At 34.4% G+C, this 16697-nt stretch overlaps 1 protein-coding gene across 5 annotated transcripts in view; it reads left to right on the top strand.

Moving 5' to 3' along the window:
- The first annotated feature begins 1563 nt into the window (after nt 1-1563).
- Nucleotides 1564-16697, top strand: part of LOC148869827 (Protein kinase superfamily protein) — a 35952-nt gene continuing 20818 nt past the window's right edge. For 2 of the 5 annotated variants that reach the window (XM_088969467.1, XM_088969469.1), the window contains exons 1-11: nt 1565-2202; nt 3006-3260; nt 4662-4786; nt 4894-4938; nt 5026-5107; nt 5203-5271; nt 5370-5540; nt 5638-5703; nt 13035-13103; nt 13207-13344; nt 13424-13494. In XM_088969467.1, coding sequence (XP_088825593.1) covers nt 2044-2202; nt 3006-3260; nt 4662-4786; nt 4894-4938; nt 5026-5107; nt 5203-5271; nt 5370-5540; nt 5638-5703; nt 13035-13103; nt 13207-13344; nt 13424-13494 — 1250 coding nt within the window. In that variant the 5' untranslated portion in view covers nt 1565-2043. Of the gene's footprint in view, nt 2203-3005; nt 3261-4661; nt 4787-4893; nt 4939-5025; nt 5108-5202; nt 5272-5369; nt 5541-5637; nt 5704-13034; nt 13104-13206; nt 13345-13423; nt 13495-16697 lie in introns of all 5 variants that reach the window. The other 3 variants (XM_088969471.1, XM_088969470.1, XM_088969468.1) reach the window with 2 other exon arrangements.

The raw sequence follows: 16697 nt of genomic DNA on the forward strand, positions 1-16697 counted from the left end.
GATGCATAGATAAATTGGACTAAGTAATACATGGAGAATAATGCATGCATTTCCCATGAAATTGATCATGGTAGCCTGAGCTACGATGTATTCATCCGTGATTGGAAGCAAGATAATGAACAATAACCACTGCAAACCCAAATAAGAAAAATGTTAAAATTAAAAAAGGAAAATAATAATTGAAAGGTTGTGTGGAAAATAGTACATTTAAGAGTAATCGATATATTAAACCTACTTAATAGTAATTGTTATTATCTTCTTATACTCCTGAACAATGACCTAGTCCTAGTTAGCTCGTGTCGATGGTTATTTATAAACCTTATTAAGGTATAAGAAAAAGCTTCAACAATGGTGCCAGTAATAGTAAATATTTACTATTATAATAAGTACTAATTAACAATAATATTAATAACATATTATTGTTAATAACATTGTTATTATTAGCATATTATATTAACATTATATTATTATATATTATTGTTATTAATGTTAACAATATTAATTATATTGTTAACAATAATAATATCATATATATTATTAAGAATATATATTATGAATTATATTAATATTATATATTATTAATAATATAAAAATAATATTATTGTTATTATTAATGTGATAATATCATACAATCATGATAATAATCACGTTATTATTAATGCGCTAATATTATTAGTGTTATTATATGATATTAACACATTAATAATAACAATAATAATATTCTTAACGTTAATACAACAATATATCACTAATGTGATTATTGTTATTAATTATTAGTGTGATAATATTATTAACACCAATTGTTATTAATATTGTTAACATTAATATTACTTTAATTATGTGTATTATGTATTAACTTTACGATAATACACTATTGTTAGCAATATTATAATGTTATTATTATATTAAACAATATTAACAATCCAATATTATTATTATCATGTTAATATATTGTTATTAATATTAGCACATGTATATTGCTAATTATTAACAATAATAGCACGTTATTATAATAATAATATTATTAACATGCTAATATTAATAATATTGTTATTGTTAACAATGGTGTATTATTATTATAATAGTAATATTAATAATAATAATTACTATTAACAATAGTAATATTATCATAATAATAATAATAATTATTATTATTTGTAGTAGTATTGTTGTTATGATAGCACATTATTATTAATTAATAATTCATGTGCTATTATTTACAATGATATTATTAGTATTTACTAGTAATATTATTAATAGTAATAATAGATTATGTAATAATAGTATTGTAACTATTTATAACATTATTATTAATACACGTGATTATTATTAATAATAATAGTGATAATAGTTAATACATGATATTATAATATCATGCATATATATATATACCAACTTAGTAATATTATAATATAATTGCAATAATATAAATAATTTTACAATAATAATAGCACTATTATTAGTATTTACTAATTATTTATTCAATTCAACCAAAAGAGAAGTCAAAGTCGCATGTCAGTTGGTTAGGAGGAAAATGAATAGCCGAAAAAGGCTTTGTTCAACTGACTCTCACATCAAATGCTCTTCTTTGGATTGCTAATCCGCAAATTTCGCTTTGTCTCTCTCCCTCATGAGAAAGCGGAAGACAACAAGGCCTAAGGATTGTTCTCACCATCATCAAGTCGCATTATTAGATTTTATTCTTCCTATCTACTCTGCTTTCTTTTCTTTTCTCGTTCCTTTTGTTTCTGATTCACTCCTCTGATCGATTGGTTTGTTTCTCTGTGATTTTTTTTTATATTTTTTGGATTGATACTAGTAGATTTTTCTTTTTTTTTTCCTAGAAAAATTGATTTGTTTATTGATTTGGTCAATTATGGTGTGTTGGTTATGATTGGGGTGCATTGTTGTTAGAGGGATTCTAATGGAATGCTGATTAGAAGATCAGTTTTCGGAGCTTCTGGAAACTGCATCTGGTTCCTGAAGCTAAGATTCATTATTGAGATTCTGTGAGGTGGAAGAAGAGAAGAAGGTGGTATAGTTATGGAGAAGAAGAAGTATCCAATCGGATCTGAGTATTATGAGCTGTATGAAGACATAGGAAAAGGTGTAAGTGCAGCTGTTTATCGTGCTATATGCATCCCTTTCAATGAGGTCATTGCTATTAAAATACTTGATTTCGAGAAAGGTAATTGCGATCTGGTAAGTCAACAATTTATTTACTATATTATCCACTTGTGTTTCGTTTCTTGATTGACATAAGAAAGTTTTTTCTTAACTGTAAACTGTTTGGATTTTAATTCAATGATCGATATAAAAACGTTTCTTTGGATTATGCTAATTTGATTTCTGTTATATACTCTGCTTTTGTTGCTTCCGTTAATGGTACTTTTAAATTTAGGTGGTTTACTTTCTAATGCTCTTTAGTTGGAAGAGGAAAACTTATGTAAAACTAAAGTTATTCGTTGCTTGGTTACGTTTAGGTGGTGTAAATTATCAGGCTCTGTGTAGCATACAAATTAAGTATGGTTGTCTTTGTGATAGTAATTGATCTTAAATATGATGTAGTGATATCTAAGTGTGTCTTAGAGCTATTTCCTACTTACAGAACATGTAAAGTGAATAGGAACATGGATTTATATTTACTCTATTACAAAGGGAATTTTGTCTAATCTTTGAACTCTGGACAAAATAGCTTTACTTTTAAAAATGTGAAATAAAGTTACTTGAGGAGCTTTAGGAATATATTCCTTTATAAACCATTTCATCAAAGACTTTTTTTTAGTTTAATGAATTTATTGTAGTAACCTCCTTGCTTGCCAATGATATACAGCTTATTTTATTTCAATATTATTTGCTTGCTTACCAATGATATACAACTTGTTTTATTTCAAAGTTATTTACTTTATTAAGAGCATTCGTGTTTTGCAATCTTTGTACATTCATTATTCTTGATCTCTGCATTTAGATATTATCATTTGACAATGAATTTGTCTTACTTGCAGATGAACATTTCTCGTGAGGCACAAATTATGACCTTGGTTGACCATCCTAATGTTCTTAACGCACACTGCTCCTTTGTTGATGGTCATAATTTGTGGGTCATCATGCCATTTATGGCTGGTGGGTCTTTTCTTCATATACTGAAGGCTGCTTATCCGGATGGGTTTCAAGAGGTTGTTATAGCAACAATTTTGCGTGAAGTATTAAAGGGTTTGGAGTATCTTCATCAGTATGGTCACATTCATAGAGATGTAAAGGTGACTTTCTACCTTACATATGTTAAGGAACTCATTGGTACACAATCCATTTAATATCTTTTTTTTTTTCAACTTTTTATGACTATACCAACTGATATTTATATCAAGCTCCTAGGGATCTCATAAAGCTTATCAAATAACTCACAAAAAGAAATTCAAGGTTGTGAATCCAAATAATTCTAAAAGGTTTTTGTGCATGCTAAAAATGAAGCTTTCTTCTAAGTACCTTTCTCAATGATTATCTTCACGACATTGTGATCATTAGATACTAGAATGGTTTAGGTGAAACCTTTAAGGATTTGCTTCAAAATGTTACTAGGATGAGGTTCTTGGATATCACTATATTATTAGTGATGAAGGAAGTCCTAACTTTTACCCTGATTCAAAGTAGATGGCTTCCATAAGAGATGAATTAATTACTGATGTCTTAGGTTGATTGGTCATGGGATGAAAAGGATATTTCTTTAACAACTCTATGTTATTATGATTTTTCAGGTGGTGGAAATATGTGATCCTTTTGTTCTTTTGTTTAGGTTTGTATGTCCTATCATGTTAAGCACATTTCAATACATAATTGTATACTTTAGTTAATTTTTGGGAAAGAAAGAACCTGAGTCAAAAACATAAGAGGTGTAGTTTGTCATGGAACTATTTCCTATTTTTTTTTGAAGTAACACTTTGAATCCAACAGGTGATCCAATCAAAATCAAGAGCAACTTTTGAGTACTAGCCTGAAATTTAGTTTTTCTTTTTTTTTTTTTTTGTGATTAAGAAACATTTTGGTTGTCCTTAAATTTAACATTTTCTTCTAAATGATTGTTGAAGCAACAACCATAGCCTTTCTCAATCCTTCTTTTTCTTACGTACTACTCAATGCACAAACATATATGTATATATTTGCAGAAGTATATGCATAGATATGTGCATACACAAATGCATACATAGAAATATAGCAAAAGTCCAACAACAATATAATTGACAACCAAGCTTATTCCAGCCCCAAGGCTTGATTTCACAAGTCCAATTATGTTTTTTCACTTTATCTAGGACCATATTTAAGCACGTGATTTTTTTTTATGTGTTGCATTTTCTTGGATAGGATAGCTAGGTGATTTATTGGTTTGTAGTTGGTAGTGATGGTGGCAGGATTCAATCCTAGGCTTAGAATTAAATTCCCCCAAAGTTTATCAATTGAACTAGTTAGGACCTCCAAAATAAGACCAAATGTGGTGAGGCACCCCATCTTCAGGTCTTCCCTTACCTCCTCAATCCATCTCATTTTTCAGCCCTTGTTATAAAACACTAAAATTGGATTAGTATATTTATTCTCATTGACAATTCATCCTTTTCTTCTTTACATTTTAATGCAAATCTAAGTTGCATATTTCTTTATTCCTGAAGGCGGGAAACATTCTAGTTGATGCACGTGGTGCCATCAAGCTTGGAGATTTTGGTGTTTCTGCATGCCTTTTTGATTCAGGTGATAGGCAACGCACAAGAAATACTTTTGTGGGAACTCCGTGCTGGTATTCTTTTCAACTTTGGATTCTTGCGTGTTTTACGTGTAATTATTAGTTAAGTATTTTCATTTTTTGCATTCTTCAATAAGAAAGGCTTTATATTCTTTCTGTAGGATGGCGCCTGAAGTTATGGAGCAATTACACGGTTATGACTTCAAGTTCGTCTATTTCATTTTCTCAATGTTCTTATTTTGAGTATAAAAAAGATAACATGGTACCAATGTTTATTGAATAATTGATTGCAGGGCAGATATTTGGTCTTTTGGTATAACTGCCTTGGAGCTTGCCCATGGTCATGCTCCATTTTCGAAATATCCTCCAATGAAGGTACATGGATCAAATACCTTCTTCTATTCTATTACCAATATCAAATATTGAACACATTTGCATTTTTTTGTAATCTAAAGAATTCTATTTGGTAGGTTTTGCTTATGACCTTGCAAAATGCACCACCAGGTTTGGATTATGAGAGGGACAAGAAGTTCTCAAGGGTATTATCAACATAGAAAACTTGGAAGTAGTTTATTTACTCGTTAAAAGTAATTATGTCTTTTCAATAAGTTCTTTTTTCCCTATTCAATGTTGTTAGTCTTTTAAGCAAATGATTGCTAGTTGCTTGGTAAAAGATCCTTCTAAACGACCTCCTGCAAAGAAGTTGTTAAAGCATCCATTTTTCAAGCAAGCTAGGTCCAATGATTACATTGCACGAACAATTTTAGATGGGTTGCCTACACTTGGTGATCGCCTTAAAGCATTGAAGGTTAGGGTATTATTATTTTGGTGCATGATTTTGTAGGCATGCACTCTTTCTACATTTTCTATGATTTGCACTCACAACTGGTGTCATGGTGAAATAGTTGAAGGAAGCAGATATGCTTGCACAAAAGAAAATGCCAGATGGGGAAAAGGAAGAAATTTCCCAGGTTTGAGTTTTCATACCTAAAATGTAAATGGTGGTAGTATTTTGAATTAAAAGATCATTTTGGTAGTTTTGGCATTAATTTTCTTATTTTCAAACCTTTGAAATTGCATTGGTTTGTAGGCTCTTTATTGAATGTTGTGACCATTGTAAATATTGTGGGACCAATTATTTATCTTAGTCACAATAAGTGAGAATCCATGTTTGCAGTAGAGGAAAGTGGGGTATATGTTAGTGGTAAGAAGAAGCCAAAGGAGATTGAGCCCACTTGTGAACAATAGATGTAAAAAAATTACAAAGTAATAGGTTGGTTGGTGAATTCTAGGTTTACAAGTTGGGAAGGTGGGGCTGGGTTTTAGCTCAATGCAGGCTCAACTCTAAAATTGGGCCTAAAGCCCAAGCCCAGCCCAAGCTTGAGGTCAAGCCCGAATTACCCAACCCCAGCCTAGCCCGCACTAAAATTTGATGCACTCAAGTTGGGCCTAGGCCTGAGCTGGGCTTGAGTTAGTCAATCATGCTACACTAAAAGTTGATATACATGTATATGTATATGCATGCATGTACTCATATATGTACGATTTATTAAAAAAATTATGCATATATGCATGCATATATGTGTTTGTATATGCATATATAAATGCATATAGTTGGGTTGGGCTCGAGTTGGGATAAGGTGTCAAAGTTAGATCTAGAGACAGATAAAAAGAAAATAGCAAGTATTGGGTGTGTCAAAAGTGACAGTTGACACCCAAAGAAAAGTATTTATATTATATGATGAACGGACCATTTTGTCCTCAAAGTACAAATAGTGTATATAGTGTATAGAAGTATAAGAAAAAGGATTCTAATGTACAAAGTGTTAAAAGAAAAAGTACCCCTCTATCCTTCATTGTCTCTACATAAGATTGGGCTAGGCCCAAGCCCATCCCGAAGAATTAAAAAACTTGAGATTTTGGGACCAAAGCCAACTTGAGGACTAGAATCCAAGTCCAATCTGTGTATAATTGTAGGTTGGGTTTGTTTGGGCTTGAGTTGGGTCAGCCCAATTGCACCCATAGTGAATTCTATGCAACCTCACATCAGTCCAACATTACTTGTGGATGGATTCAACAAAGGAGATATGGTATAGTGTAGCAAAGACATACACTTAGAAATTGAATGTGGCTAGGGCGTGCCAATTAAAGAATGATGTGAACAACCTAAGACAGGGTGAGAAGCCTCTTGCCATGTATTGCTCTATGTTGAAGTCTCTTTAACAAGAAATTGACTTTATGGAAGCAAATGTGTGGGAAAGCACTAAGGATGCTAAGGCCTATAGAAAATTGGTGGAAAGAAATAGGGTATTTGAGTGAATATTTGGGGTCAACCCTGAATATGACATCACTAGGTAGAATATTTTGGCAAATTATGATAGTTTATCTCAGGCATATGTTATAGTTAGTTGTGAGGAGAGTAGGAGTAGTGATTTAAAAGGCACGCCTAGATACATAAGTGAGGCACATTTTATGGTATGTGCCTCGCCTAGGTCCTAGGTGCACCCCTTTCAAAAAGCGCATGCCTGGTGCGCCTAGGCGTGTGCCTTGCACCTCTGACCTGGTGTGCGCCTTTTTAAAGTTCTATGCTTTTTGCTTTTTTTAGGCCTAACGACTAGGTTGGGGGCTCTGCCCTCGGACCCCTGCCCATGCCCCTTGAGGCAAGCCCACCCACCCCCTATTTTCTAATAGTGTTCATTCATTCATTCCAATAAAATATCTTTTTAAAAGGCAATTAAAGTTATAAAATCATTCTTTTTTTTTACCTAAGAAATAAGAATTTATGACCCTTACATGGACTTGTTCAGGCTTGCATCGAGGGGCATGGTACAAACGCGACCCATAAAATCAAGAACACAATATATTTTACATCACATTAGCTACTTCACATAATGCAATTAAGGAAAAAAAGAGATTGTGGGTTTTCTATGCTTTAAAATGCTTTATATGTTTGCTTTTTATTTTTAAATTTTCATTTAAATACGCTTTACATGTTATGCTTATGTGTTTTAATTTTAGATAATGGGTTTTTTAAAACTCAAGTTTATATTTTTTATTAACATTATGTTTATTTTTTAGTTTATTTTTTCGTAATTTTGCACCTTGCTTCAAGAAGGCGCATGCCTTGCCTTGCGCTTTAGGCACAAATTGGCCCTTGTGCCTTTTTTGCACCTTGCGCTTTTAAAACACTGAGTAGGAGGAAAGTGAAGGTCCAAGGAGCACCAATAAAACATTTTGCACAGGTTGGGGTTAAACCTAAGGCTACCAAAGAGAAGGATATTGTTTGCGAGTATTGTAGTAAGCCTAAGCACACAATGGACACCTAGTGAAAGTTGTACCCACATCCATGGTTTAGGAATACTAGTAACAAGAAGATAGGAATGGGAAGAGTGGGGTCACCAATGTTGTTACAATTCCAAAAGGTGATGTGATAAGGGGTCCAGTGATGATAAGTCTATTGTAGAGAAACTTGTAACAGTGAAGGAAAATTTTGAGGAGTATGGAAGACATATAAATCATCTAGAGAACATAGTTGTGGCATCCATAACTCTTTGGGCAATGCATCGTCTGCTACTTTTGTACACTCAAGTATTCATTCCTCTACCAACCATGTTTGTTTCAGGTACTTGTAGGATCCCTTGGATCACTGATCGTATGACCAAAATTTCTAATCTCTTTATTACTTTCTAATTACTTTTTTGTTCATTATAAGATAATCCTTGCTAATAGCACCTTTGTTCCAATCTTTAACAACAAAGACATCAAAACTTCTAACTCCCTTACCCTATCCTTTGTCTTTCATGTTCCCAAGCTTAACACTAATCTTTTTTTTTTTTATCTTTTAGTTAGTAGCTTGACCAAATCCTTGAATTTCTTTATAACCTTCTTTCATTATTGTATATTTTAGGACCTAAAATCTTGCAAGGTGATTGGGAGTGATGAGGATCAACTTAAGGCATATCAAAAGGTATCCAAAGCTGCTCATGCTCCTATGCTCATTTGGCATCATTGCGAAGACATGGGGCCTACATGGGAGCTGGGTTAGCTATAGATCAACTTGCGAAGATCCTAGAGTCTTCAATCCACCTTAAGATGCTCTTTGTGTGGTTGAGTTTGCTGTTGGACATGACTTATTTGGTTTTCTTACATTTTGGATAGTAAGGGTACTTTTGTAACTTTGCATGGGGGGTTATGTTTGGAAACAAGGTTGATGCATTGGAAGATTTTTCTGATGTGGCATGATCCCGGAAAGGGTTTTCAGATGTGGCATGATTGGGAATGGGGTGATTTCATTTACATGATCCTGGAAAGGGTTGATGCATTGGAAGATCAAGTCAAGGAGTTTGAGGTAGAGAGCAAAGAGATAGAGATCATCTATGATGTAGTAGCCAAAGAAGTGCAGAAAACAACACCTATACCACTAGTAGATGCACCTCTAGAAGTACACAAGTTGTTGTTATATTTTTCAGATATGAAATCAAAAGAACTTCCTAATGAATTGTCACCAATGTGCAATAGCATGCTATTGATTTTTTTTTTCAGGCTCCCAACTTCCCAACTTGCCTACATATTGCATGAACCCAATAGAACATGCTGAACTTAAAAGGTAAGTTGAAGAGTTGTTGTCTAAAGGTTTCATTCGAGAAAGTCTTAGTCATTGTGTTGTTCCAGCCCTTTTGACACCAAATAAAGATGGTGTTTTCTTGGTGAAAATACATCAGAAAATCAGAGAAGAGAGAGGAGAGGAGAGAGAAGAGAGAAGAGAGAAGAGAGGAGAAAGAATTTTGGATTTAGAAAAACTTAGGCTGGTGGCACCAACTTTTGTATTTATATTAGAGTAACCCAAAACAATAATAAAAAGAAACAAAAATACAGATGTGCCTCTACAACACTAAGGCCCCATTCGCTTTTTGGTAAGTTACTTACCCATGTTCTTTTATTTCCCATGCAAGCAAGACAATGACCATTTTAGCCATAAAAAACTATTATTACAAGGGGCATTTTTGTCCCACTCAAGTGTTGGCAATTTTCTCCCAAGGTGGAAAAGTTATTTACCCACCTAGGAGGTAAGTGATACCCAGGAAAATAAACTTTCCCTAGTCCCCACATAAATCTAAAAAAAGAAGATGGGATTTTTGGTCAATGGGAATCAAGATCCCATTGACCAACATTCCCCCCTCTCAAAATCCAGAAAAAGAATGTCCCCTAAAGAATAGAGAAAACTAATAGGTTTAATCCCTTTGAAGTTGGGACATAGATGTTAATCATGCCCAACTTGCCACAGAAGTCATTGCTACAAATAATGTAAGCCCTTTGTAAAAATGTCTACAAGTTGCTCCTTGGAACTAACATATGGGGTACATTCCCCATTAACAATTTTCTCCATGATAAAGTGTTTGTTGACCTCAATATGTTTAGTTCTATCGTGTGACTAGGTTTCCTCCCACAAAGGTACAATACCCACTAGTGGGCTTTCTGCAAGTTGGGACATAAATGTTAATCTTGCCCAACTTGCCACATAATTCATTGCCACAATAATGTAAGCCCTTTGTAAAAATGTCTTCAAGTTGTTCCTTGGAACTAACATATGGAGTACACACTTCCCCATTAACAATTTTCCCCCTAATAAAGTGTTTGTCGACCTTAATATGTTTAATTCTATCATGAAGAACTAGACTGTATGCAATGTTGATGGCAGCCTTATTATCACAATACAAAGACATGGGGATGTCAATTGGAAAACCCAGCTCACTCAGTAGATTCTCTATCCATATAACTTCAGCCACTCTATTGGGACATTTCTCTATACTCAGCTTAAGCACTAGACCTAGCCACAACATTTGTTTCTTGCTCTGTGATTAGTTTTCCTCCCACAAAGGTACAATACCCACTAGTGGACTTTTTGTCATCAATTGATCTAGTCCAATCAACATCTATATACACTTCAACCTTCAAATGACTGCTCTTCTGCAATAGTAAACCAGCTCTTGAAAACTTCTTTAGATACTTAAGGATTCTCTCGGCTATTTCTAAGTGTGTGGTCTTAGGGGCATGCATTAATTGACTAAGAACACCCATAGCATAAGCAATGTTTGTCCAGATCATGGAAAAATATAAGAGCCTTCCCATAAGTCTCTGAAATTGCTTTACATCCTTGATAGGTTCACCACAACAATCACCTAGTTTGTTGTTTGGATCAATGGGAGAATCAACTAGCTTAATCCCTAGTTTTCCTGTATCTTATAACAAATCTTGGGTCTATTCTCTTTGAGAAAAGATCCTCTTTCATAAACGGGCCACTTTAATTCCAAGCAAATACCTCAAGAGACCTATATCCTTCACCTCAAATTGAGTGGCTAGGAACACCTTTAGCTTCTAAATTTCAATTTCCCAATCACTTGTGATCAATATTTCATCAACATACATTATTAGGGTTGCAATCTTTCTTTCTCTTTTCACAAATAATGTATAATCAATCTAGCACCATTTGTAGCCAATCTGCTGTACCAACTAGATGAAACTTATTGAACCAAGCTCTTGGTGATTGCTTTATTCCATTCAAGGACTTCTTTAACCTTTACATTTTTTTTGTTCTTTGCCTTGGGCACAAAAGCTAGGGGGGTTGTAACATGTACACCTCTTCGAGATCATTCAAGAAGGAAGTTTTAATATCTAATTGATGAATATCCAAATTAAGATTAGTAGCAAGTGAGAAAAGAACTCTGATGGAATTCATCTTAGAAAATGTAGCAAATGTTTGCATAATCTACTCCATACACCTGAGTAAACCCTTTTGCCACCAACCGAGCCTTGTACCTTTCTATTGTGCCATCATCCCTGTGCTTCATTGTGAAGACCCACTTACGCCCTACAGGTTCCTTACCTTTAGGGAGATCCACTAACTCCCATGTACCATTTTTTTGTAAGGTGTTGATATCTTCTTTCATTGAAATTGTCCTTTTAGGTATTGATAGCGACTTTGCCACATTTTTAGGGATAGGTACCTTGTCAATGGAAGAAAGGAAAGAACAAAAGGAGGATGAGATGTTGTCATGGGAGACAAAATAAGAGATATGAGGCTTAATGGTACAAGACCTAACTCCCTTCCTTTGTGCAATAGGGATGCCTAAGTCATTAGTAGATTGTCTTTAGAGTATGATGGTTTAAACACTATAAAAAGGAGTTGAATGTAGTGAAGAAATTCAGGAGTTGTCATAAAACTAATCATATGGTTCCTATCACGAGAATTTTCTCTGGGCCTTGGGGTCATGGTACTTGCAAAAGTTTTAAGGTTTATAATAGAAAATGTGTGAGAAAATGTTAAGGCTTTTCTGGGTTGGTTGGGGGAAAGTTAGGAGGTCTTGAGAAGGTTTGTCTTGTAATTGATCAAGAGATGGTGTGCCATCACTGCCATGGAAGAAAAGCAGATAGTTTTGTCCTTTTGTTGAAAGTTAGGAGAAGTCCTTGTAAGGGATTGAATAGAAAAACAAGAGAAAAAAAGGCAAATATAAAGAAATTAAATTCATATTTGGTACAATAGAATATAAAATTCTATGGTACTTTGTTTTGTGAAGATCTTCTTTCTCTACATGATTGAGAGAATGGAGAGTGATGGAGTAGTGAGAGGCCCTCTCTCTTTTTTCTTACTAGACATTTTTTAAAATTCTTAGTTGATCTATTTTAAGTTCTTTGATATAAATATTGTTTTTTCTATCTTATTCTTTGTTTTTTCTACACTTGTCTGATATTTTTATTTACAAGTTATAAATAAATGTCTAAGTGTTTTTTCCTTTTTGTCATTTTTTCTTGTTTATTAGTAGTGATTTAGGTAAACTTCCTTAGTTTCATATTTTTGTAGTCATTATATTATGATAGAAATCAGAATGCAATCCTTAGGTAAATTAGCTAGTCCAATTGAATATGAATAGTCAAATTCTTAACAGATTATTTTAAAAATTGAGTTCTGACATATATAGGTTGTAGTCTGGGTATAGTAGACTATTAATTGAATTCAGTCAAGTGTATGTAAATCAGATTCAAGATTGAATATACACCGCCCTAGCCATCATACTTGTTCTATTTTTTTCCTTAATTTAAGTTTGATTAGGCATACATTTTCACCCCATCTCTCTTACTATGTATTGAAAGCACATTGGAAAATTTGAACTTTGGACAAGGGAGAAGCCCTCTTTTATGAAAGTTTTTCATTCATTCATATGCTTGGTTTTTATCTTTGTACTATCCAAGTGTGTGTTTTATAGCAACATCTAGTTTTTCATGCTTTGGTTGAAACTATGTTCAGATAGAATACAAACGAGGGATTAGTAGTTGGAACTTCAATATTGAAGACATGAAGGCACAAGCTTCACTGGTATAAGCAGAATCCTTTTTTTCTTCTACTAAGCCTATTGAAATTTGTATTATTTTATAACTTTTTGTCTTGATAGATAGATTCTTATTTTATATTTTAACAGATTCAAGATAGTGAGGATACCATTGCTGAAAAGGAACGGGGGAGCTCGAGTTCCCCTTTTGGGCCTGATATGCAGGAAATGCAATCCCAAAGCCAGTCCTCTATTATGAGCCAATTTTTGAATGATTTTGGATATATGGTAAGTGTCAATCCTTGTTAGTCTTTTTGGCTGATATTATTTAGATTCTGAGGTTTTGTAATGACATGGGAATTTGCAGGAAGAAAATGAAGCAATGGAGAAACAATTAATTTCACTTCCATTATCTGACCTAACTATCAACGATATCAAGTATGATTTCTAAGATGCATGATTTTATAGTTCTTTCCTCTAATGCTATTATGATATCATGCGATTTAATTAGAATCCATTATCCATTGTATAGGTCCACTTAAATGATTTTCTATAGATGACTAAAGATGCAATAGTATGTGACTACTTTACTATTTGTTATATAGTTTAGTTGTTTTTCTTGTTTGCTGTTTATGTTAAGACCAACTCCTTGAGTGGCATGCAATGATTAAGCCTCAAGGTAATGCAAAATTATGCGCCTATTGAACTAGATTGACACATGATATAATTTCATTTGACTATGCTTTGTGTAGGTAGGGTAAGGCTTAGATGGGGAATGGTCTCTTTGAAAGACAGAGAAAGGCCAAGAAGCGGGAAGATCGGCTTTCAAGGCAAGGATGCTAGGATAAGGGATCGGAGTGAAGGAATGCTCAAGTGTTGGATGCTGAATGTTGAGTACCGAATGAATTTCAATACAAGGAGGATCTCTATTTATGGGGGAGATCTCGAGATCCTAAAAGGTAGGAGATAAAGGTGCTTGTCTCCTATCGGGAAAGGGAATATTGGATTTGTTGTTAATCATTAAGTGTGCCACTGGGGTTTTGCCATGTGTCTCATGAGGATTTTCTTGAGGATCAACTTTCTTCCCCTCAATATCCCTCATTATTCACATGTGATACTACCTCTCATGCACTTTATTTAATTGGTGTGGCATTTAGTGATGTCATTGCCTAGCGGGTTGCATCCCGTTAACCCTACATAGCGCTCCACCATGTCTTTTGATGGGCTATGGGTTTATTGCAGATTTAGGCACATGTGTGTCTCTTGCAAAGGGCTCAGCCCAGGTTTCTATTGGCTTGAGTCGCGAATGGGCTCGTAGGCGTGCAACAAACCACGGGTTTATTGCAGTTCTACGATGCGCTCTGTGAGTTCATCGTTGAACCTCTGATGCGTTGCAAGTTCAATGCAGTGGGAAAGTTGACTGTGGGTTGTTCGCATGCAACCCCGTGGTGTTAATTTAGTGTTTAATGTTCTTTGAGGGTCTGAGCGGACAATATATACCTACACTTTGTATTCCTATTGGCTTTATTAGATACTTTCTTGGCAAGCTAACCTAGGAGATGTTTGGGATTGTGGTGTTGTATTCTCATCACTATTCAGATCAATATTTTAAAAGGCATGGCAGGTGTATGCCTAGAAGTGCACTTTTAGGTGAGGTGCCCCCAAAATGCCTTGAGGCGTATGCCAGAGGCACTGACACCTCTGAGGCATACGCCTCTAGTGCAAGAGGCATACACCTCATACGTTTTTTTCTTGAGGTTTTCTAGAGGTGTACACATCATGCGCCTCATGCACACCTAATGTAAAAGGAAAAAAAAAAAAAGAAAAAGAAAGAAAAAAAGAAAAAAAAGGAAAGGAAACAAAATGCAAGGGGAAGAAAAAGAAAGAACAAGAAGAAAAAGAGAAAAATAAAGAAAAGAAAAGGAAAAAGGAAGGGAAGGGAAGATAAGGGGAAAGAAAGTGGGCCAGGGTTATGCCTCTTGAGGAGGCTTACACCTCCTTATCCCCCCTCCTCTTATTGAGGCCTCTTACGAGCTGAACTATGCCTTGCACCTCTAGGTAGTGGAACACCTCACATCACACCTCAGTGTTTTAAAACATTGCTTTAGATACTACTACGTTTGCACCAGATAGGTGTTTATGACCTGATGGTTAAAAATCTATTTGGGAACTAGTGTTTTAACCTCAAATTGTGGTACTACATTTAGCCCTTGGCCCACTTTCTTTCTTTCTTTCTTTTTCTTTTCTTCTATCTTTTTACATGAGGCGTGCATGAGGCATGCATGAGGCATACGCCTCTAGCACGCCTCATGAAAAAAGCGCATGAGGCATACGCCTCATGAAAAAGCGCATGAGGCAGGGCTTATGCCTCCCATGACTTTTAAAACACCGATCTCCACCATCTTTGGGAAGGGAGATATATGCCTAAATAGGGATTTCTTTCTTAAAAATGTTCGACATGTTCCTAATTTTACCATTAATTTGTTATCTGTCTCTATGATTAAAAAAATTGAATTGTAATACTATAATGAACCTTTTTCTCTACTCATTATGTTTCTACTGTAGGTTAATAAGGCAAATGATTGGTAGTGGTCATGCAGTTGGAGGCTTTTACTACCTCAATGATGACATCAATTCAGCTCTTTAGGCATCAAGTGATAGTATTTTAATCATAAGGAGTTGATTGCCAAAATTATCTTTGGCATGTTAGGCTAGGACATCTGTTAAGAGCCTTGTTTCTTGTGTTGTTTCTATTAAAGCCTATGAATGAAGAAGAAAAAGAGGAGGAAAGAGGAATAAAAAGGTTGGGAAATCTGTCTTACATAGTAGAAAGCGAGAAGAATGTAGAAGGAAGAAGAAAAGTGGGTTTCAAGGATGGAATACAAACTGTGTACACCTTCCTCTCGACCTGCACTATGGTTTTATTCATTAAACATGAGAAAATTACTAAAGTGCCCATGTAGGCAAACATTTCAACACTCCCCTCAAGATGGAGCATATATATCATAGAGTTCTAGCTTGTTACAAATATAATCCGTCCTAGTACGTACGAAAACTCTTTGTAAACAAGTCGGCTAGCTATTCTTCTAACTTGATAGAAGGAGTCACAATATCATCATTTGTTACCTTTTCTTTTACAAAATGACAATCAACTTCTAGAAGTTTGGTCCTTTCCTGAAAAACTGGGTTGGAAGCAATATATGTAGCAACTTGATTATCACAAAACAACTTGATAGGCTTCCTTATAAGAATGTTTTTTTTTTTTCTCTTGAAGGAGATGTTTTAGTCATATCAACTTATAGGTGGTGTGGGCCAATTCTCTATTCAACTTTAACACCACTAACAACTACACTTTGCTCTTTTCCAACTAATGAGATTGCCATACAAAAATGTACAGTACCCTGTAGTAGACCTTTTGTCCATTGAGGAATCCACCCAATTTGCATTGGAACATCCCTCTAAGGATAGTTCCCTCCCTTTCTTGTATAGTAATCCTCATCTTTGGGCACTTTTTAAGTATCTTAATACTCTTAGAACACCTTCCTAGTGAATGATTGTGTGATTCTACATGAATTGACTCATAACCCCTACATTGGAGATATTAGAATGAGTGATGCTGAGATAAATCAAATTTCCAACTA

The sequence above is a fragment of the Nelumbo lutea genome, chromosome 2 (genome assembly GCF_056320005.1).
Source record: "Nelumbo lutea isolate HS-2025 chromosome 2, American lotus-T2T, whole genome shotgun sequence".
Taxonomy (NCBI): domain Eukaryota; kingdom Viridiplantae; phylum Streptophyta; class Magnoliopsida; order Proteales; family Nelumbonaceae; genus Nelumbo; species Nelumbo lutea.